A 22973-nucleotide genomic window follows, 5' to 3' on the forward strand; every position below is an offset into this window, starting at 1 on the left:
GTTTGTTGATGTCTTCGTTTGACGTAGCAGATGCTACCTCAACACATTGTCACAGAAACATAAATGACACGTAGAGTTCTCACTCGCTCCATTGCCCAACAATGGCCTCTCTTACATCAGAAACCCCTTTCTCCCGCAGGATACATGAACTAAGGTATGATTCACCAGCAGAGGCCATCGTCAAAGCAGTGCATGGAAGCGATATTGAGATGTGAGGCTTAGTTCTGACGTGTCTGTAGAGGAGTTGCCCACAGAGCTGCAATTGGCCAAGACGCCAAACGATAGCTTAAAACCAATGCATGTCGTAGACTCGTATCAACCAAACGGAGCTGAGAATTGCATAGACAGAATGATCCAATGCAGGCAAACGAAAACCTTCTTTTGGTTTCTGCTATTTTATTTTTGGACACGGTCTGGATCGATCGCGGGCAGCTCCAAATCCAGATCTGGTCAAGCAAGCATCACATCACATCACATCTCATCTGTTGGGAAAAGCAACCGACAGAGGGCAAAAGTGAAAGCCTGCAAGGCCAATAAGTTACTCAATCGTCTCCGCTAACTAACAAGGTTTGGTAGCTAAGCGTAATTGGCCGAGGAGAGACCCTGGTCAAGGACAACCTTGGCAGTGAAATGAGATGAATGAGGGTGTTTATGCGGACGGTTGGAGAAATCTGGGCGCTCATTGGATTTTCGGTTTTGTGCGCATCTTGCTGATGATGTGATGACGGCATGTGATACCAGATAACCAATTCCTGGTGGTGGTTGGTGATGGTGTCGTGTTGTTGACTTTTTGGAGGTAACCAAAAGTCAATATCACGAATCGCGCCATGTTGTTTGTTTGTTTTCAACCATTCTAGGCTACTCTCCTCGAGCTTCACGACCGCTACTGCATGCACATGCAGGCTAATCATGCCCTACCCATTACTATCGTTTGCATAAACCCCGCAGCCTTGCTCCAGATGACACCTCGAGAGTAGCAATGCATCTTGAGCTCATTGCTGCAGAGACATGTTGAGTAAACAAGGAAAATGCCTACAATTGAGTTCCAACACCGGATGATCACTGAAGATTTTGGCTCGTGCTGATGAGTTGGCAGCTCTGCTAGCGGCATTGAATTCTTCGATGGACGGGCTGGAAGCTCAGTCTTTGACGTGAGGCGTTTGCCTAACGGCGACTAAAGAAAGCGTGGCAGCTCTTTTACGATGATGAAAAGCCCTGATGAACGCCTCAAGTCGAGACTACTGGCCTATCATAGCTGGTGTTGAAGTTTCCAAACCGCATGCAGAGTGCAAATGTTTATATCGATGTCGAAACATACTGTACATTGGCTGGTTGTGGAAGCAGATGGTCTTTTCATTTGTCCACTCACGCTTGACAGCAAGAGAATAAAGCTGGGATGAGCATAGCGGGTAGCCTACAGTAGCATTGTGAATCAATCCCGCTCGTTACGTAGCCAATAAGCATATCCTTGTCTGACCCCTTCTCGAAGCTGGAACACAGACCTGTTGAGGGTCCTTGCTATGGAATTTCAGGCGCAGAATTGGGTACGGTACTTTACGCAACCAAGCTGATAAGAAGCAACATCGAGACAAACAATGCATTGAGTAAACAGGATCGGAACAAAAACAAACAATGACTGAGTAGCTCAGCCTGACTAGCAGCAGATCGAGCTATGTATCATCCAGAGACAAGTGAGCTTTTAGCTACTAACTCTAGTTACTATCAATAATGCGGTGTCTTTCACGGCCGTCCCACTCTCCACGGTCCACTATAGACTCCACGTTCATCCCAGTCAGTGATACTCTCATTCCCGGTTCAGCAACTCCAAACAGAAGAGCTCAAGACTTGAGAGGAATTTGTACATAGTGCAGTCAGCAGGTCATGTCCCTTGTCCATGTACATCTCGGTAGCCAGCGTAGCTCGACGCAGGTACTAACAACGCAGGGGCAAAACAGCGGAAATCATCAGGTACCGTGCAGGACCGCTAAAGCAACAAGGGACTGTATACCACAAGTCATCCAATCCATAGCTGGTAGACAGCTAGGAATAGCAACATTCGGTCATTCACAGAGGAATTCACTGTCGATAGCCCAGGCTGCTTAGATTCCCATGAACGCACAGCCTGCAAACTGGAGCATGTTCCTTGTTTAAACCCCGTCATTGAGTGAAGTTAGATACTAGACAGACCCGAAAAAAAGAAGAAAGAGCGGGAATCAGAGTGCTCAGCTTCACTTCACCTCTCGCTTCACCCTGGGCCTGGCCTGAGCTAGCAGCTGTTCCCCCGTCAATTCTCCATTCTCCTTACCTGACCGTATCCTCAAATACTTTTTCACAAAAGTGATCCTAATCCCTCTTCTCTTTTTTCGTCTACGACCTCTCTCTTTTTCTTTCTCCTCATACTCGTAATACTAACCTAACAGCAAAACTAATCGATACCGACGGGCGATAGGCGATAGCCCCGAAGGAAACGGAACGGCAACAAAGGGAAAACAGACGGCGCGTTTACTTGACCTCAGTCTTGGATGCCCTCTACCAATCACTCGGCAACGTCGTCCCCCTTTCGATACTGTCCTGTCTTTTAGGTCACCGTCACGGGGCCATCCATTCATTATTCTTTTTCTAAAGGACAATCGACTTCGAAACGACACTTTGAGAGAACTTGCTCCTTAGCAGTTCTTGTCTTGCTCAGTTTTCACTGTGACGGACGGACATCTCAATCACTAGTGCATCTGCATAATTCCTTCTCCTACTGCTTCGTATTTCAGCCAACCTCGGACCCTTTTACAAGGGCGACATCCCAATTCCTAGCGAAGAACCTCAAACATCACCGGCCGGCCGCCCTTGAAATCAGTCGATCCACCCCAGTCCACTCTGGAATTGAAAAGAGACTTTGTCGCCGGAGCAGACTCCACCTGAAGGTCAGGTACCAGTGCGCACCATATCAACATCTCTCGTTGTCGCGCGCGCTCTCGAGTCTGGACTCATCTTCTTTTTTCTTCGTCCTTTCTTTTTCGCGTCAAATTTCAACAAACGCCCACGTCACTGCTGGGAAACTCTGTCTGCGCCTCCTTTGTCGCCGTTGGCTTGGTTGCATTGGTGACAGAACGCCCCTTGAGCGGTAACAAGTGTTTTCGGCCGTTGGAGATCCTTCGAGTTGCCAATTCCACTCGGGAATGAGCAATAAGATCGCTGTCGCATAAGTCGTCGAGAAAACATTCCAGAAACCAGCACCAGAAGCTCCAAATACCACAAACTGCCTTGGTCTGCCTCTGCCAGAGGTGCGACGCTTGAACCAGAGTCAACAGGGGTAAATTCCCACTAATTCCTGGTCTTGGTCTCGGTACAACCCACTGTGTGTGTCGTGCAGTCTGCCTGTGCTTTTGCTCTGCTTTGCTTGTGCGTTGTGCGCTTGTGTGCTTTGCGGTACCTGACTAAGGAGTATCGCTGGCTCCCATTCGCTATTCGACCAGTGTATCAATAATTAGACACACTCTCACCCGCAAATCTGGGCATTTCCAATCGCATTTTCTCTCGACGACCGACCGACATTTCGAGGTTCCTCACGTTTGCGCTGCATTACACTCATTCTTTGAACTCTCTTTTTACTCCTGAAAGCTCCTTTTTCTTCTTTCTGTTACGGTCCTAATCGCCTTTCACTTTCACTTTCACTTTTTTCTTCCATAATAGCTTCTTTTGTTTTTCTGTGGGAATTGTCTTTATTTTTTCTCGCAGCCGGGTCTGCTCTCTTACAGCACAGCACCTTAGCTCCAATCTTACGCACTCTCCCTGCAGGTGGCATTGCTGCAATCTGACTGGTCTGTCTAATCTATTACGGTACCGGTACTTTAACAGGTGCTGTACCCCGTCTTTCAACAACAAACACGACCCAGCTTCATTTAGCCAGCACAACACGTTCAAAACTCTCAACACACCACAAACACAGAGCCATCACCCCTGCGACGGGCCTGTTACGTCGTCCGTCTGCGTATCTTGATGGTTTCAAGGCGTGATTGAGGAAGTTTTCCTTGCCCTCTTCCGAAGAGGGCCACTTTTGCTCTGCAATCATGGCTTCTTCACTGGCTTCCGACAAGCCAAGCTTGCCCGCTCCCGGCGCAGCGCAATACGATCCTTTTATCACAACAACACCTCCCGCGCCCGCGCCCGCGCCTGTGCCGGCTCAGCACCGATATTCGAACTACGATCATGATTTTTTCGTGACTGGCCCTGCTTCCCCAGAATCCGCGAAGCGAGCGCTCGCTGCTCATTTGCAAGAGACCGAGCGTCGCCTTGAGGAGGCGGGAAAACTGGGTAATGCCTTGGTTCTCCAGCGCAAACAACTCACTGAGCAGCTCAAGGAGATTGAGAAGGTGAACAACGAGGAGGAACTGTCACAAGAGCTTCGCGAGCGAATGGTTGGAATTGAGAAGGAGTTTAACACATTAACTCGAGAGTCCGCCCGGAATTTATTGCCTAAGCAAAGAGTTCCCAGCAATGAAGTCAACCCCAATTCACCTTTCGCGCCCGAGAACAAAGGTGGTAGAGTATGTCGCTTTCGCATTCCAAGCAGTAAAACATTTTTGAAGTTAACTAACATTATTTCCAGCGATCCGTTAGCCCATCCAAGTTCGAGAGTCAAGCAACAGGTTCGCCTACAAAGCTGACCGTGCCTAATCGCAAGATTCGTAACCAGCCCTCAAACCGAGTTCACGATATCGAGTTCGCCGCCGAAATTAGTACTTCTCTCATCGCGCAAGTTCGCAATCTGCAAGGTGTGCTCGCCGAGCGAGACGAGGAGAATAAGGATCTCAAAGCTGAAAAGGCACGACTTGAGCTTGAAGCCGAGGGTTTTCAGCAACGCTTCAAATCCCTCGATGAGAGCGAGAATCGATATAAGGAGGAAAACTGGAATCTTGAGACCAAGTTGCAAGAGCTCGCTGCTCAACACAAGGAAGCTTTGGATCGTGAGAAGAAACTCACTCAGTCTCTCAATGTCATCAAGACGGAAAAAGTGACTATTCTCACCGGGCGCCTCGCATGCGTGTGACAGAGCTACTGTGTCGGGAGAAAGTGACCAACATGCCGCTGCCGTCAAGCAACACGATATTGAGCTTGGTACTGTCAAGCGCAATATTGCCATGGCAGAGGGCGAGCGTGCTGCTATGCAACGCCGAATCGATGACCTTACTGGACAGAACCAGGAGCTCGCCAGGGCCTTCGCATCTCAGCGACGAACCGTCACAGAACTGGAGCCCAGCATCCGCGCCAGCGACGACGATCTTGAATCATCCGCCGACCATCTCACGCCCGAGCATTCACCGCCAGTGTCCCCTATCAAGGGCACTCCCCGCCATGCCATGCTTGAGACTGAGACTATGAAGTCATCTCTTTCCCACGCTCAGCGAACTATCCAGAGTCAACGAGGTCTGCTCCACCGTGAGAAGACCGAAAAGCTTGAGCTTCGGCGTATTATTCAGGATCTTCGCGATGATCTCGAGAAAGCACGAAGCGATGCTGGTGAACACAAGCCCCACCGAAAGTCTCGTGTCAAGGAGTCTAAGGAATTCAAGAAGCCTCCCCGTCTGCTTGGATCGTTCCGCTCCAGCAGACAAGAGGTTATCACTGATGACGGCGAGTGGGAGGACCAGCATGATGTTTCTCCTCGCGCCTCTGTCTCGCCAATGAACTCCAGGTCTCCTCTCAGCAACAGCACCCAAACTATTCTCCCTAGTATTGAGACTTCTCACCCAACAGACACCGAGCAGTTCGAAACCGCTAATGAAGGTGGAGAGTCTGCATTTGAGACAGCCAATGAGCGTGGTACTGAGACTGAGGACTTCCAAACTGGGGCCGAGGAAATGTCAGGTAGCGATGATACCGAGACTGAGGGTACGACCCGAGGCTTCGGCAGCATGAAGAATGCTCCACGACTTCCCGCCGGCTTCACTCGTCATGCAAGCAGCAACTCACTGCATAGCACTGCATCGACTTCTGGCGACGAGGACGACTACTCATACACCAAGACGCCAACTGGCACTATTGGTTCTCAGAGAAGCAGCCGTTTCCGTATGAGCCGTAGCATTTTCAACCGCTCCAGACAAGTTAGCGAGGAGCCTACCTTCCAGAGCAGCCCTGTCAGCTTTGCCAGCAGTCGAGAGGGTACACCCCAGGCCGGAGGACAGAGCCTATTTGCCGAGCTCCAAGATTTCGGCGGTAGTGACGACGATTCAGCCGGCCCTGGTACACCAAGTCGCATGCGCGCTCGCTCTATGACTCCTGGTTCTATTCGCCGGGGATCATCACCACGACCTGCGGTACCTCCCATGCCCAAGGTTATTATGGTTGACAGTGGTATGATGACTGAGCCTGTTAAGATCGTTCCCAGACTTTCTGGCCTTGGGACGTCACAGATGTCTACCACTGGTGCCATGACGGATGATGGAGATGAACACTTCGCTGAGTCACCTGTTAGTGTCGTGGCAGCGATCCGACGTGCTTCCATGCATTCCTCAATTGGACCATCTGGCGATCGTGATCGTCGTATTCCCTCTTGGGCATATGACAGCCTCGCTGACTCTAGGCCAATTTCTATGGTCTACAGCGATGCTGGTGCTCAGCATGACCCCGACATGGAGAAGAACTTGGCCCTGTTCCCAGCTCCTCCATCTATGCTACCCATCCTGCCCCCCAACTTGACTATGTCCTCGATCGCATCTGAGGAGGTTGAGCCCGTTTTGGAGCCCGAAGTGGTTCCAACTCCTCCAGCATTGACCCTCACAGCTCTTTCTAACCAGAGCGTTGAGCCCGTGTCCGAGCCTGAGAGCCCTGTTCCTGACCTGACAATGACCTCGATCATTTCTCAAGAGCTTGAGCCTCGTGCTGAGCCTGTTATCCTGCCTCCAGCTCTCAGCTTGTCTGGCATTGTGGCTCATAGCCTCGAGCCCAAGGCCGAGCCTGAGGTGCCTCTGCCTGATCTGTCCATGACTACTATTGTCACTGAACAGGTTGAGCCTATCGCAGAGCCTGAGATTCCAGCTCCAGCCCTGAGTCTCTCCTCCATCTCAACTGAGATTGTTGATCCGATTGCTGAGCCACCTGTGGAGCCTGTCATGTTCATGCCACCACCTCCGGCTCTGTCCATGTCCTCCATCATTGGCGAGCACGTTGAGCCTATCGCCCAGAAGAACCCCGAGCTTAGCATCTCCAACATTAGGGGAGAGAACATTGAGCCCATTTCTGAGCCCCTTGTTCCTGCTCCTGAGCTTCTTATGTCCACCATTCGAAGCGAGCACGTTGCGCCAGTTGCGGAACCTGAGACCGAGGCTGTTATCCCGGCTATTGTCGCTCCTTCTCTGCCTCCAGCTCCCGCTCTGAGCTTCTCTGCTATCCAAGGAGAGAATGTCGAGCCTGTCGCTAGCAAGGCGCCCGAGCTTGCTATGTCTAACATTGTGGGTGAAGTAGTCGAGCCTATCGCTGAGCCGGTACCAGTACCTGTCATCCCTGAACTCACCATCTCAACCATTCATGGTGAACAGGTCGAGCCGGTTTTCGAGTCGGCTCCTGAGCTGACTATCTCTGCCATCCAGCGAGAATATGTCGAGCCCACTGATCTCCCTGCCCCCGATCTGGCTCTCTCATCCATTGCTGTTCAATCCGTCGAGCCCATCAACGAGCCAGAGAAGGTGGTTCCCAAGCCATCTCTCAATCTGTCTTCTATCTATGCCGAGGGTTGTGAGCCTCGTGAGGAGCTTCCTTCCACCCCCACTACCCTCGTGTTTTCTGGTCTGTCTACACAGAATGTTGAGCCTGTATCTGAGCCTGCCCCATCTCTGGCTTTGTCTGGTATCATCTCTGAGAACGTCAAGCCTGTTCTTGAGCCTCTTCCCCTGCCTCCTACTCTCGTCATGTCCGATATTGCGACCGAAGGTGTCGAGCCTGTCAGCCCTGCCTACAAGACACCTACGCTGCCTGCTTTTGGATTCTCTAATATCGAGTCCGTCGAAACCTTCCCTGTCTCTCCTCGAACCCCCAAGAGAGACGGATTCATTCTGCCCCGCGATATGAAGTCACCTTTCATTGAGCAGGATGTGCCCAGAACACCTGAGAACCAGCGCGGCATTGACCAAGGGTCATCGCCTCTCATGGTTGAGGATGAGAACGGCCAATCTCCTAGTGATACTCCTGAGCCTGCCACTCCGGACTCCGAGCGACCTTTCGACAAGCCTTTAGTTATCATGAACGACCAGGGTGCGCAGACATCTCTCACAGCTGATGTCATTGACGCCATGTTCAAGGCTCGTGCTCAGTCTGCCTTCAGCCACCAGAAGAGCCTGTCGATGGCCAGCATTGGAACTCCTGGAACCACTGGCACCTCCGGCACGGTCCGAATTCGCCGATCACAGGAGATGTTCGAGACCCCAAGCCAGCACGAACGTGACACCGACGATGTCTTCAACACCAGCCCCATCCGTCGTCCTGGAAGCTCCAGAAGTGGCAGAGCATCCATCCAAGATGCTCCTCCTTTGCCTGCGAACCACCGCCAAGTCATCGAGGCTGCGCGATCCAACTCGTCTCACGGCACTCAGAACAACATGGGACCACCTCTTTGGCCTGCTTCAGCGCTTAAGCAAAGGCCAACCACCCCAGGAAACAGGGCCACCTCACCAGCGTCCACGGCTCGTGCTACGCCTACACAGCGTACTGTCCGAAATCCCGTCAGCTACGGCGAGCTCGGAAGACAATCGCCATCGAAGCATACAGCAGCATCTAGGAAGTCATCTGTATCCTCGTTCGCTTCAGAGCTTGACACTCGATTTAATATGCGCCCTGGCGAGATGGGCATGGATCCTTCCGGTTTCGGACCCAACACTGATCCCCGCATGATTCAGGCTATCACCCAGACCATGATTGGTGAGTATCTTTGGAAGTACACTCGCAAGACAGGTCGTGGAGAGATGTCGGAGAACCGACATCGCCGCTACTTCTGGGTTCATCCTTACACTAGGACTCTTTACTGGAGCGACCGAGACCCCTCAACTGCCGGTCGCACTGAGCTCAAGGCCAAGAGTGTTCCTATCGAGGCTGTGCGTGTCGTTACTGACGATAACCCCAGTCCTCCTGGACTCCATCGTAAGAGCTTGGTCATCATCTCTCCTGGCCGAACCATCAAGTTCACTTGTGCAACCGGACAGCGACACGAGACCTGGTTCAACTCTCTCTCGTACCTGCTTCTCCGCACCAACAATGAACAAGCTAATGTCGAGGACATGGCGGAAAACTTCACTCGAGAGGATGTTGATGAATTCAACCCCCAGTTCGGACAGCGCGCTGCTAACGGGACACGACCGGGAGCACCCCCCTCTCTGTCGTCTTATAACTCTCGAACAACCCGTAATGAGTCGCCTGCAGTTGGTATGTCTATGAACATTCCAACTCTGACACCCAAGGCTCAGCCACAACGCCCCACTGGAACGCTGAGCAAATTGAGTGGTTATTGGAAGGGAAGCCAGCTGTCTGGCACGCTCACAAGTCGCCGCGGCCGTGGTAGTGCCCATAACGTTAACATTTATGAAGCGAGCGAGGCCCATGATAGTGCCGAGGACGTGAGGGAGATCATCGAGCGGCAGGATAGGGAAGCTGACCGCCTCGAGAATGTCCGAGCATGCTGCGATGGTAAGTACAAGTGGTAACAAGAACGAGAGTATATATACTAACAGTGCTCCAGGCAAACATGATGTCGGAACTCTTCACCATTTCTCTAAGCGAGGCCGTCATGGCAACAGCACTCACACGCACTCTCACCCAGGGCTTACACACTCTCATACTACTATGTCTTCTCTACGCTCTCGAGTTTAAGCACATGCAGACTCATTCACCTACACATTTATTCCATTACCTGTAGAACACCATTTCGAGCAATACACTGTTGTATGGCGAACACCAACTGTTACGATCGACATCCTTCACGGACTTTCACGAGACTTATGATTTTCTTGACTTTTCTGCTGCGCGTCCTTGACAATGAACCCAGGAGCACTGCGACCAAAAGACTATAATCACCTTACTACAGCCAAACACCGGCTACGACCTGTCAAACTTTCCTACTTTGTCTTTGTTTCTTATAATACTGTATGCAAACGCCATTGCAACCAACCAACCACAATTAGATCTGCCGATCGAGTCTAGTATCGACGGAGACGGAAAACACCAAAAAACATCAACACACCACACCACACTGCATTTTAGCCAACACATTGTTTGTTTGAGCAGACCTCTCTCAATCGGATCAGTGCATGGGAAGCTGGGAACGGACCTACAGGAGTTTTTGTCTTGTCTACTGTCTAGGTGTTGTCTAGTATAGCACAGCTCACCTGAGAAGTATTGATTCATGTAATGTTCTCGAGGCTGTGGTCAAAAGAGAAGAAGGAGCTTGCGTATAGACGCGATGTGCTTGGAGAGTTTCTAGGCGAGGGGTACTGATGACTGAATGAGATTTTCGTATTAGACTGATTGATGCGTTGTGAGGTCTGTCTGTCTATTGTATTACTGTTCATTTCGAGTTGTAGCGACCTTGAAAGCAAGTGATTCGTTTAATGGCTCTAGACAGCCCAACGTTGTCATTTAAGCCATAAAAGTGTTGAGTTTATGGGCTGTTTGCACTTGTTAACCGAGGCCGAGGACAGATTTCAGTTGATAGTGGTCATATGTAGCCTCCACCCAGAGACAAGACACCTTGTGATGCCTCCACAGGATTTGAGTTTCAGGTCCCAGCAGAACTGGCCTCGACTTTCATGGTTGTTAGTGCGGTACGTATCTCAGCCCATTCCCATCGAAGAATTAGTGCTTCTACGGCGATCATCAGTTTTGCCAAATCAAGTATCTTGTTGTACGTCAGAGAACTGCACCTCTCACGATGTACGGGACTTGAGAGATATTTATTTACTGGATATAATCATAAGAATATTAGTGACTGATCACTGTATATCCCCATGAGACCCGCTGAAGCTCCTTCATTCTTTTGCCGCTGTCTCCGTGAATATCTAGGCTCCCCAAGGTACCTTGTCCTAGTCGTGAACGGCGGGGGAGGCCTGTCAGCCAGTGGATTCATCACATGACGTATGTAGCCGGTAAGCTCGAGGTACCTTAGCCTTGCCTCACCTTCCCTGTGGTACCTCTAGCCTCTAGCGGTGTCACTTACACTCACTTGAAAGTGCCAGCCTATCAACTAACTCCGCGTATAATCATTCCGTCTCCCCCAACCAAGATCTCGCATCGTCAACTACTTTTTTCTCCCTTCAGTACCTGATCGACTTTAATCTTTTCCACTCCATCCGATGCGTCCTTCTCGCTGTATCCTCTAGCTATAGCCTAGGGTGTAGTATAGTGCCCCTCCTGCGCACAAAGCTCCCTTGAGAGAGCCTTTGTGGCTCCGGAATTCGGAGCCATGGCCAGCTTCAAGTCTCTTCTTATAGCATACGTCCTCGGCGGGTTGACGTTTATACCGCTGGTGATAGTGTCTGTGCTGGCGTTCATATTCTATACCTCTCCCATCGTCGACGACACCGCGAACGAACCGAAATACAGCCCTATCGTCGACAAGGACGATGATACAACCGCCCTCGAGGCCGCTAAGCGGTCGCACAAGAAGGACAACCGCGCGCACGAAAACGACCTCGATGTCGCCGCCGGCTTCTTCGCTGTGTGCAGAGAGTACACGCCTATGGGGATCAATGCGAAGCCTATCGAACGGTCAACACCCGTGGGATCTACGACCGTGGCTCCTTCGAGCCCCAGCGTCTATCAGACCATGTACCGGAGCATATTCGAGAGGAAGCCCACACCAGGACCTCTAGACAACAATAGTAACAGTACGAGTCAACGGCCCAAGAATGCTGGCAACGTTTTCTATGTGGTTTTGAGGTTTGTGCTGCTTATCCATACCCCACATCCCTTCGCTGACCTTTGTCCAGACATGGCCATCTTATGTTGTTTGACGACGAAGAGCAAGTTGAAGTTAGACATGTTGTTTCCCTGGCATACCATGAAATCAGTATATACTCAGGCGGTGATGTCACTCCTGAAGGCGAACTCTTCATCAAGCGAAATGCGATCCGACTGTCCCGAAAACAGGCTGGTACCGAATTGACCTCTGACAGCCCTGTTTCTAAACCTTTCTTCCTATTTTCTGAAAACTGTTCAGCAAAAGAAGACTTCTACTTTGCCCTGCTCAAAAACCAAGAGCAGAGTTTTGGGGTGGATGGCCAAGTGCCGAAGCCGTTGCATTTCGATGTTAAGAATATCATCTCGCTGGTCCAGAAGCTTCACTCTACGGAAGAGAACATCCATTCGAGATGGCTGAATGCATTGCTTGGGAGAGTCTTCCTAGGAGTCAACAAGACGAAGGATATTGAGGCTTTCATCCGTGAGAAGCTCACCAAAAAGATCTCTCGCGTTAAACGACCTTCATTTCTTACTCACATTACCATTAATGGAATTGACACCGGCTCGGCAGCACCTTACTTTACGAACTTCAAACTCAAGGATCTTACAGTTGAGGGAGAATGTGTCGTTGAAGCCGACGTCAAATACTCAGGAAACGCTCGTATCGAAATTGCTGCCACGGCAAAGATCGACCTCGGCGCTAGATTTAAAGCACGAGAAGTTAACCTTGTTCTTGCAGCTGTTCTCAAGAGAGCTGAGGGTCATATGCTGTTCAAGATCAAACCGCCACCAAGCAACCGAGTTTGGGTAACTTTCCAGAGCATGCCCAAGATGGAAATGGATATCGAACCCATCGTTAGTGCGAGACAAATCACTTATACAGTCATTCTTCGACAGATTGAGAACCGTATAAAGGAAGTCATTGCAGAAACAGTCGTATTGCCATTCTGGGACGATATGCCCTTCTTCAAGACGGAGCACAAGCAGTGGCGAGGCGGTATCTTTGAAGGGGATGACGCCACGGTTCCCACTGATGATGCTGAAAGTATAGTTGCTGCGGCAGGAGATGTCACAGCTGTCAGCCATCTTGATGGAAACCCAGATTTAACAGAGGAGACGAAACCTCTGGAAAAGAGCCAGACAGTCCCCATCATGGAAGCAACACCGCCGCCAACGGGTCTCTTTGGGCGTAGACTTAGCAGGACAGGCACCAACCCTCAAGCTTCTGCTTCATCAACCAGTGTCGACTCTAAGGGACCAGGTGCGAGCCCAGTATTGAAGCCCAAGATCTCCAAGACGTCCCTACAACCTATCGTGGGTACTGATGCCGCTCACGCTGATATATTCAAGCCATCGACATCACCCCCTGATCATGCGACCAATTACATGGCGGCTCTGCACTCCCGCTCACACGACGCTTCTCCCAAACCCCCTCAGACTTCAGATGCGCCCTTGGAGTCATCGTCTGCTTCCCAACGGTCAACCCGATCTTCACGCTCTTCCTCATCAGCAAACGAAGCCCTCAACAATGATGTACCGGAAGACACTCAGAAGACTCCAGTTGCCATGGGCCGCCGTAACACGACCTCGTCGACTGGTTCATCTCACACAGATGAAAGACCAGGCTCCTCCGCTGCCTCTTTGAAAGAGTCCATCAAGAGCCAGACAGGGTCACTGGGAAGGAGTTTCTTTACACGCCGTGAGCATCCGGAGGTACCTGTTCAAGTGGAAGAGGAGACGGACGACAGTGAAGCTTCTCGGGATCATCAGAATAATCCACTCCAGAGACAGACTACGCTGGCGGCTGTTTCAAATGCAGCATTGCAAGCCAAGCAATGGGGCTGGAATGCTTATCAACGACACAAAGAAGCTCGCAGACAGGCAGAGCAAGCAAGCCATCTTGATCTCAGTCAGCCCATGGGAAGAGGTCAACCACTACCTCCTCCAGGGACACCTCTTCCTAAGCCTACAAATGGCATGACGCGGATAGCACCCCCGACGAGTGTTCCTACGAGGAAGCCAGTCCCTGGCCATAATTCGGTAGAATCTCTTGAGACTCGTCACGAAAACCATCCTGAGCACGAGCATGAGCATGAGAAGCATGGCGAATACCGTCCTCCTTTACCTTCTCGCGGACGACGTAGACAGAGCCACGCACCTGAGCCGGACAATGGACAGAATGTATTCGTCGTTGCCGCCCCAGAGGACTCTCAGCCCGCCACACCATCGGGTGATGACCCTTCAAACCATCAAGTGTGGGCTTCAAGTGATGAGCAGACAGTGACAGATAGCGGAACATCTCATCCTCCCTCGATGATCACCAACGAGTCCTCACTTGTGCAAGAAGATGAAAAATCAGCCAGTCCTATAGAGGCAACACCTGCCGCTTCAGCAGCAGCAGACGACGACGATGACTTTTCTGGATGGATGGACAACGAACCGTTAGATATGGAAATCAACGACCCTGTACAGCCCGCTGCACAGGAAGTCAAGTAACAAATAAAGAGAGAGAATCAGGCGTTCTGGACTATGCAGGTTGGTTGGGGATGACTAGAAGTCTCTGATGGAGCAAGCTTCCTTCAAACTTGCCTTGTTTTATAATTATTGTTGGATCGGCGTTGCTGGATGGTGGATGGACTCTTTGTTATAGGTGCTACATCAGATATACCTTAGGAATTGAGTAGTAATTACACGCAGCCTACACTGTAAATCGAAATAGCTGTGTATGCCAATGAATTGCCAGTGTCGTCTGATGAGCTTTACTTGTCTTGAGCCGTCGATCTAGCACATGAACGAATGGTGCTTGAACATGCCGAACAGCGAGCATTCCCACAAGCGTGTCCCGGGTTGACACCCCTCAGCTCGCCAAACAGAATGCCAGACGGCCGGATAATACTTTGGGAGCATTGCTTTGACCGACAGCAGCTTGCCTTAACTTCAAAGCAGCCCTCAAGGCTTTCGAAATGGTAACAAGCTCCAAAGTATACTGATTAAATGCCCTCGTCGTGATGCTCTCAGCTCGGCTAACGGCATCTTTGGCCCTTACATCACTGATCGGCTTACCATTTCTCTAAACCATTCCACTAAGACAATCAGACAACAGCGTGGTTACTGTACTTGTGAGAGAATATTCTCACATGGTCATTTCACTGGGTGATGATTATCGTGGTGAAGCCCCCACGTGTTAGTCACAAAGCAGTTGAGTCGTGGACGATCTCGGGAAGAAATTCCATTGCAAGAGACGCCCCTCGACAGATAAATCACAGAGGCAAATGCAAGACAAAGATCGTGAAAGTTCCGTAACGCCGAGATGGAGGTGTTGAAAGAAGTTGAATGCAGGCATTGTATTGTGTCGGGTTCCGGGGGCCAAGTTGTATGTGTGTCAAACAGGCCAACTGGACAGCATGGTCATGCCTGATTTTCATTGTTGCATTCACTTTGCCACCACTCGGCAGTAGCACAAGTGTCGGATACCAACCGATAACAGTTCTGAACTTGCTCGTCTTCGTACCGAGCGAGTGTTTCATGTGCCCTCGTGTATATCACATCGGCAGAGTAAGCACAAAGGAATGACGTCCAGTGCTCACCGTAACCAGTAACCAGCCTGGACGGTAGCAGCTCAACACAACACCCAAACAGTCTATACCCTCGGTTCTTGAGAACGGACAAGCGGGAGAAGGTAATATCGAGGTCCTGTCTGCTGCTTTGTTAACTCGAGTTGGTGTGATGTTATGCAACAGAAAGTATTGAGCAAGGGCAGAATGCAGTTTTCTTGATGATTGGGTCTCCTCCCAGCTCAACTCAGCTCACGGCTTCGTGAAATTATACTGTGTAGCACCATCTACGCGCTGTAAAGGGTGCGCAAGGGCCGATTTGAGTCTTGCTTTCCCGCCACCGATGCACCCCAGATGCAGATGAATTTGGTGATACCCAACGCAGAGAATCGCGTGGCAGACTCCATCACCATTAGGTAGGTTTAGTCTGGTCCCCCAGGTTCTTCGTTCGACTTAAAGCAGACGTCTCCGCCAAGAATATGGGGTACATGGCGGGGGAAAACGGAAGTGGCTTGCTCCTCATCCACAGTTATCCTCGTAGTACAGAAGATAGCTTCTCAGCTGAGTTTGAAGCTTTGGGCGTAGGTGCCTGTCTCAACAACTTTATGTGTTTCTTAGGCGAGACCACCGGGCCAAGAAAAGCCAAGGTTCGAGCGACGAGCTGTGCCGCTGAGAATGCACGTTGCTGCGTTGAGAAAGAGCTTGTTTCCCCTCACCTAAAATAGTATTGCGCTGTCTTTCTTGGCCGTGGGAACCCCTCGTCAGTTACAGTTCAAACGGTAAGCTTGTTAAAAAGCTTGTGGTCAGTTGCGCGGCCAAGCCGACGCCAAAGGGGTCTAGAAAAGATGCATGGAAAGAGTAAAAATACCCAGACCATGATGGTCTTTGTCAGATGCTCGGCGATCCTCGAATTGACCAATCCCGTGGCTGCCTTTGGGCGCCGAGAGACTGAGGGGAGAGGCTCGATAGCATCATCTCACCCCTCATCTCAGTAACCTAACCGACAAGTAGGGTAAAACGCCAGCACCTGGTGACATGCCTTGTGCAGTGTCTACAACTGTCACTCGTCATTGAAACTAACGCCATAGCCCAGATCGATATAGCTTCCTTGAGTTTAAATGTCATGCTGCAGTTCTGTACTGTAACCGCGACCCCACGTCTCATGATGATACGTAATTGGTGTGTCTGGATGAGACTCGCTCGCTCTGCCGTACCGAAGCATGGCATTGACAAACGACAGGTGCGCTTATTCCAAGAGACTCTCAATTCAAAAAAAAAAAAAAAAAAAAAAAGCTGAATCCACCAAGCAAATGATGCTCTATGTGCCGAGATGAATGACGCCACCATGACCTGAACAGTCCATGGCTGATGTTGCTGTTGATTCATTCCATCCATCAATAGGTTGCAGTACAGCAAGCAATTGAGTTGTGATGGAGCTCGTGTTTCCAGACTGTTGGATTCAGTCCAATGGAGCCACTTACCAACTCAGGCAAGTAAATAAAAGTTATCCGCTGAAAGCCGTTCAATGTGCCTTGTTAGCTTGCTTGGCTTGGCTAAGTTGGCTTGTTATGGTGAGGCATTTTCTGTCCCTCGTCAACTCTCAAGCGGAGCCTGTCGCTGTCGCGCCGTAACTACCGTCTTTATCCATACAGACAGTCCAGTGCTGATGCATATGTCCTCTCATTATGCCCTGGCCTTGTACGTGTCAGGTCTTGCACTTGCAGCGGGTCTCGAGTCTGGAACATCGTTAGGCGTTAGCATGGCAGCTTTCGCCAAGCAATTGACCAAACAAGAGGAGCAGTTCATGTCTACCTGCACCTGGACGACATGAATGATCATGGCCTGAGAGTTCTCAATTGATCTGACAGGGGGGTTGTTTATTTGTTGGCAGCTCTTTTGCGTCGTCGAGCTGGTCTGGCATCAAATGAGTGTCACAGAGCTGAGCGAAAATGTCATATCTCTTTGTGCTCCGAAAAAACGTGAGAGCTCAATGTATGCAAGGCATCGAAACAACGCCAGGTCCAGTGCATCAGCGTGGGATGTCTATGGCCCTGCAGTTGTCAACCGGCAGCGAGACGCTATTATCGACAGATTCAATGTCAATTGAACGACGATAGGGTCGTGTAAGCTAACCACGGGCGGACCGACATTGGCCACGGATGCACACTCCCTCCTGGTCGTAGCTGGCACAGTTATCAGAACTGGATCTAACTTCAGACCACGCGTTATCAGTAACTGTTCTTCGGCTTCACCTTTCAGATGCGAGCCGCGCCTAAGCTTTCTTTTGACTTTTGCGTATCGACAGCAAGAGCTGAGGTTGACTTGGTCTTTACCGTCCTAGGTGTAGTACGTCTCGACCCAGAGAGAGAGAGATCGAAAAGGTGTGGCAAGATCCGGCATTTGCTTAGATCTTGAAGGTGCCTCATCAGACTATTTGGGCTTAGTTATCTTGAGGGTGTTGCGATGTTCAAGCCAATCGACGTGATATTCCATGGGCTCATGCAAGTCTTATCCGCCACTGTCTGATGCACGATGCAAAACTTTCTTTTTCGAAATCCAATAACAGATACTTGCGGGCCAACGGGGCCAAGAACGCAACTTCTCTCGGACTTCAACGCCGTGATCAGGTAATTATCGTTCCCATTGACGTTTGTTCAGATGGAGCTTCTTGGCGTCTCTCCTGCCTGTATGGCATGACAAGTTCATGGATGAATCTGGAGGTCCTAGGTCTCGCATCCATTATGAGAGTACCCCGATAGGATCGAGGAATCTCTGTCGACGAGCCTGATTTGCAGTAAAGAGTCAAATGCCCATTCGTGAGACCTTGAGACAGGCTATAAAAGTCACGAGGCAAAAGCCGGCTTGTTGATGCAGACTACTGTCCGTTAGCTCAAAGGTAAATGCGAGTTTCGTGGATATCGGCATGTGTGATAATGATAGCAGCGGAGTCAATACTGGAGAGAGCCACTTCATGTCATGGAAATGGAGCAACTGAACATGGAGAGAGCACTTGAGGTTTGCCGCTGTGCTTTGATTTCTTGTGCCATCGCGTCGCTTGTAGGTATTACGTGCTCGCAACTGACGTCTTTGCACTTACCAGAACTTCCAAATCCTCTGATTTCAGCTGATATGAGGCGGATCGCGCGTTCAGCTTGAGTGCCCTCACGTGTCGGTAAGCGTCTGGGGTCGATCCTCATGATGACGAGATTCATACCTGACGTAGAACTGCATAATAAGAACCACGTGTAACAGCATACTTCAGCATGCTCTTCAGTGTTTGGCACTCGATAAGTCTACGATGAGGTACCGCCCGATGAAGCTTCCTTTGGTCAGGCATCAGTATCTGATCAGAGCCCTCTTGCCCAGTTCATCAAGACCCTTGTAAATGCCTTGCTTGGCATCTTTAAGCATTCGACTCTTTGGGCTTGATGATTGACCCTTGCCGAAAAGTAAAAGTGATTTGCAAAGCACGTTCGGCAGATCACCATTAACGCTGCGGTGAAGGCAGAATTAAGGTAGAATTAAACAATTAACCCATGGATGATGTAGCAGCGTCCGTCTGCCAAGCACTTTCGGTGCGGTGGCCCAAATTGCCAAAGTGAATCACAGACTTTAATGCACTCTAAATGCCGTGTCTGAGTCAATGTGAGATTGTTTGCCGGTGGTGAAGCTCGAGAACTTGACTTAACAGCCTCATAATTGAACCTTGGCCCCTGATCAGCAGCAAATACCTGAATACCAAGACCTTAGTTCGAGTCCATCAAGGCATCAAAATTATCAACACTCCCATCGGGCACGGGCCGACAGAAACTCAGTTTGAATTAGAAACGACCGTCGATCGTGAGTTGTTTAACTCAACGTGTACAAGACTTTGTTTCTTACACGCGGATAACCTACGGCCAAGACAGGATTAACGATATCCAGTGTCCAATGAGCGATCGAGAGTGTGTTAGAGACACAAGAGACAGGGGACCGTGCCACGGGAGATCCAGGGATCAACTCCACCTCCTTGTCTCTCCGGGGCGCATATGACGCACTCGTACCCGTGTCAGCCATCCCTGTCATGCAGAGGCGAGAGAGATGGCTTGAATGGTGTGGCCTGGGGTGGGCGTGCAATGGAGATCCCGCACCGGACCGGTTTTGGAGGAGCTCCCGACCTTCAGTAGGCGCTTCCAGGTTTATAAAACCACGAGATCACTCAACCTCGAAACAACAGCCGCTGCAGGCGCGTGTGAATATGACGATAGAGTCATAGGCTTCCTGAGATCGTGGAGGATGGGACAGGATTCCACCAACTATGAGTTGTGATTAAAGGCGAGCTAGGCAGCCCTAGAAAGGTCCCTTGATTCGCTGCACTGGTCAAGATCTCGGTGTCGAGCCACTCAGGGCTGCTAGAACAGGGGGAGACATTGACGGTCTTGGCGACAAGGGGCTTGAAATGGCAGACAGTGCAGATATCATCGTCGTGAAGCCAGATTTGCGGTGCGACCTCTGTATCCCCTTGATTCGCGAATAAGTGGAAATTTTGATGACCATCATTTCCTGTTTTTATTATTTGCTCGATGTCAAATGCCTGGAGAAGCTTCCTTATTCCTGGCTTGCTCAGAGAGATCACAGAGACACAGACCGACACTTCGTCACGCCAGGGGGCTTCCCGAAATCCAATTTGCGCTTAATCAAATCCCATGCGATTTGCGTTGCACATAAGGAAACGTAAATGCCGCTTGCTATGTCTATCAACGCCGATCAGGCGTGACAGGTATGAGTTAGAATTCAAGCTTACTTTGAATAATCTCAAACCGCCGCGCAACTTGTCTTACTTGTGCGTCACTTTGAGGCGCAATCGCAATGTAGCGAGAGCTTTGACGGAGAGGGACACGCATGCGCAGATCCGTGTCAAAGGACATTCGTCGTCCGGCTACACAGCAGCACCTTGCGTGCTCGTTTCTTGCGAAGTTGAACAGGGGATACTGCAGACAGTAGTGACGAAGTGAAGGCAATCACTGTCGGCAGATTGAAACCAAACCGGAAGCAATGGCACTGGTCGCAGCTTCTGAGGTCGAAAGAAGACCGCTGAGATATGTTGGTCTAAAACTTGACATGAGATAGCTCCGGATAGCGAACCGGGATTTTCGCATGATTGGAGGCATGTTGACCGGATAAGCGCCGTCCAATGCCCGATATCAGAGCCGCAACGGCAGGCAAAAACTGGGCTGATTTTAACAACCGCGGTGTTGCGGATGAAAGGATATGTCTGATTGCGGCTCTTGGATGTCGAAGTGACCAATCCTAGCCAAGATCCGGCACCATGGCAAGTCTCATGATTCGCATGCAAATGCAGTCGAAGTTGAGGGGAGGAAAATCAACGGGTTGTTGATCAGTTACACTCAACTCCGGCTCCGTGGAAAATGCTGGCCGTCCTGCTCTTGATGAGAACTGCCGTCTCTCCCGAGCAACTCCAATCAACGGCTTGAGGCGCCTATCCTGGTGGATTTTGATGCTGCCCTTGCCCTGAGTGGTAGCAGTGCAGCCGGCTACAGAGGACCGAGAAACCTATAATTAAATTTCCCAGGCTCCGTTTCATGCTCTCAGGTCCAACCTCTCCGTCGACTCAGGCGAGGCGACAGAGCGGGTACTAGTGGGTGATAGCTGGTAGCGCGGTGCTGGTATTGTCCGCTGTTGGTACCCCATAGAATCCCATTATCCTTCAATTGAGTGTCTTTAGGAGAGCATAAGTTGAATGCAATCGTGGGCTATACTCTTCGTTAGGCCATCATAACTTCCTTAAATCATAGGCTAATTTTATCCAAAATACCTTGCCTCTTGTGGAAATCCCTGGAACATAAACCCGCGGCTCGCGTGGGGCTTTTTTTTTTTTTTTTTTTGTCACGATGCAGTGGTCCAGTCGGTCAGCTAAATTGGCTTTGAATGATGGCTGAAATTGGCTCAAAGGCACGCGAGCTGGCCGACATGCCGCAAGGGGTTGAAGGAGAAACTTGACATGGCATTCAGCCATTGCACCGCCAGTTGCTGACGCCAGATTCGTTCCCTTTCGAGGCCGGGCGAGACAGGGCTGGGGAGAGGCGCGGGATTATTGACTGCTTGCGCCTTGTTCAGGAGACGGTAACCCTAATGATTTGCTGAGGGCAGAAACACGAATGCTTCATGTGGAGATTCATGATACGTGGAAGATCGTCACAAAGGGCGAGGATTGAGCACGAGACACGAGTACTCATCATGGAATTGACCGCTGTTCCTGTTCGACTTCTCGATGATGTAACTGGATTATTTGATGAGCTGGAAGATTATGAGTCCCGTTGTGCAGCGTCACGATCGCTTTTTGAAAAGTCTTGGCTGTAACAGGGTCACGGGCAGATGGTCGCTCTGGAATTGCATGGGGTTAAACTGAGATGACGAGACAAGATCTCAACAAATACGATTTCGACACAGAAACTTTTGGTAACAGTTTGTGACGATGTGCAAAATGCAACAACGAGGTTGCAATAGCTCAGTTCATCACGCAAAGACGTACAAGGAAAGTTCATGATGCTTTTGCACCTATTCATGATGTTTGAAGATTTTGGCACTCAAGACAATGCGCTTACACCAGATTTGACTGGCGGTGGAGTCGATGCAGGTGAATGATGGATGAGTGGCTGTCGCACTTGCACCGCTCACTCCAAGGGACCCCAGATGGGGAAAGAGAGGCCAGGTCAAGGTGAGTGGGCCAATGAGAGAACACGAAAAACTGGCCGAATTGCTCGCCGAGGCTTCTCAGCAGGTACGGTACAACATTGATTTGATGGCACCTGCATTGTCATTTGATTAGCGGGAGCTTGTCTTGAAGATTCAGGAGAGCAGTTGCATCAAACGCGCACCTGCGTTTCTTCAGAAGCCAAAAGAAACATAAAAATAAACTATTATTAGGTCTCCCGCTGCTGCTGTATGGTCGAGGCGCTGCAGCTCTAGAACCCAAAAGGCAGCTGCTGTCATCGAATGGATCAGGTACTGTAAACAAGAGGCTCAGGGCAGGGCAGGGCAAGCCAGACGAGAAAACTTTGGGATCTCCAAACTAAAGACAAAAATACTGAGGTAAATTAGCATGAGCTCCGAGGCTCTTTAATGAGTTTATTTTTTGGCATCCAATGTCAAGCCAGGGCCAGGGCAGACTCAGGAGCACTGGACCTCAGTAATGCAATGCAGATGCAGAGACAGAACCATGGAAAATTGGGGCACTTCGGTCATCGTGAAGGGAAAGACAGTTAGCCAAGCTTTTTCCATGGCTCACCCACGCATAATTTCCGTGTTGGCGCCTCTACTCAACCACTGATGAAATTATGGCATACCTTGAGGCTGGCCTGTGATCTGCAAGTTGAGAATTCCCGTAACCTTTGTTAGTATCTCGGGCTGTCCATCAGAAGAAATGCCTTTACTATCTGGTCTTGCACCTACGTAGTTGAAGAATTCCGCACTCTCGCCGCA

General features: G+C 50.3%; 7 protein-coding genes across 7 annotated transcripts; 4 read left to right on the forward strand and 3 right to left on the reverse strand.

Annotated features, from left to right (window-relative positions):
• Positions 1-4064: 4064 nt before the first annotated feature.
• On the forward strand, positions 4065-5044 carry FOXG_03629 (uncharacterized protein; the record flags this gene model as incomplete). Its single annotated transcript, XM_018381431.1, has 2 exons — positions 4065-4541; positions 4604-5044. 2 exons carry the CDS (start codon positions 4065-4067, stop codon positions 5042-5044), a joined length of 918 nt encoding a protein of 305 aa, XP_018237913.1.
• A 91-nt stretch (positions 5045-5135) lies between these two features.
• On the forward strand, positions 5136-9852 carry FOXG_03630 (uncharacterized protein; the record flags this gene model as incomplete). The annotated part of the gene is made up of 2 exons (XM_018381432.1): positions 5136-9669; positions 9722-9852. The coding sequence occupies 2 exons, from the start codon at positions 5136-5138 to the stop codon at positions 9850-9852; spliced, it is 4665 nt and encodes a 1554-aa protein (XP_018237914.1).
• An 87-nt stretch (positions 9853-9939) lies between these two features.
• FOXG_18601 (uncharacterized protein) lies at positions 9940-10686 on the reverse strand. The gene has a single exon (XM_018398733.1). The coding sequence runs from the start codon at positions 10384-10386 to the stop codon at positions 10078-10080; it is 309 nt and encodes a 102-aa protein (XP_018237915.1). The 5' UTR covers positions 10387-10686; the 3' UTR covers positions 9940-10077.
• Positions 10687-11129: 443 nt separating this feature from the next.
• FOXG_03631 (uncharacterized protein) lies at positions 11130-16202 on the forward strand. The gene is made up of 2 exons (XM_018381433.1): positions 11130-11916; positions 11967-16202. Exons 1-2 carry the CDS (start codon positions 11441-11443, stop codon positions 14431-14433), a joined length of 2943 nt encoding a protein of 980 aa, XP_018237916.1. The 5' UTR covers positions 11130-11440; the 3' UTR covers positions 14434-16202.
• A 285-nt stretch (positions 16203-16487) lies between these two features.
• On the reverse strand, positions 16488-16886 carry FOXG_18602 (uncharacterized protein; the record flags this gene model as incomplete). The annotated part of the gene is made up of 1 exon (XM_018398734.1): positions 16488-16886. One exon carries the CDS (start codon positions 16884-16886, stop codon positions 16488-16490), a length of 399 nt encoding a protein of 132 aa, XP_018237917.1.
• Positions 16887-18541: 1655 nt separating this feature from the next.
• FOXG_18603 (uncharacterized protein) lies at positions 18542-22098 on the forward strand. Its single transcript, XM_018398735.1, has 2 exons — positions 18542-18663; positions 18729-22098. The coding sequence occupies exon 2, from the start codon at positions 20177-20179 to the stop codon at positions 20483-20485; it is 309 nt and encodes a 102-aa protein (XP_018237918.1). The 5' UTR covers positions 18542-18663; positions 18729-20176; the 3' UTR covers positions 20486-22098.
• FOXG_18604 (uncharacterized protein) lies at positions 21080-21507 on the reverse strand (the record flags this gene model as incomplete). Its single annotated transcript, XM_018398736.1, has 2 exons — positions 21080-21244; positions 21307-21507. The coding sequence occupies 2 exons, from the start codon at positions 21505-21507 to the stop codon at positions 21080-21082; spliced, it is 366 nt and encodes a 121-aa protein (XP_018237919.1).
• Positions 22099-22973: the final 875 nt, after the last annotated feature.

Source organism: Fusarium oxysporum, chromosome 8 (genome assembly GCF_000149955.1).
Source record: "Fusarium oxysporum f. sp. lycopersici 4287 chromosome 8, whole genome shotgun sequence".
Classification (NCBI taxonomy): Eukaryota; Fungi; Ascomycota; class Sordariomycetes; order Hypocreales; family Nectriaceae; genus Fusarium; species Fusarium oxysporum.

Coding starts and splice junctions, on each gene's coding strand:
- FOXG_18603 (XM_018398735.1), top strand. CDS start 20,177: ATGCGATTTGCGTTGCACATAAGGAAACGTAAATGCCGCTTGCTATGT.
- FOXG_03631 (XM_018381433.1), top strand. CDS start 11,441: ATGGCCAGCTTCAAGTCTCTTCTTATAGCATACGTCCTCGGCGGGTTG. Junction 11,917..11,966: donor GTTTTCTATGTGGTTTTGAG/GTTTGTGCTGCT, acceptor ACCTTTGTCCAG/ACATGGCCATCTTATGTTGT.
- FOXG_18601 (XM_018398733.1), bottom strand. CDS start 10,386: ATGAATCAATACTTCTCAGGTGAGCTGTGCTATACTAGACAACACCTA.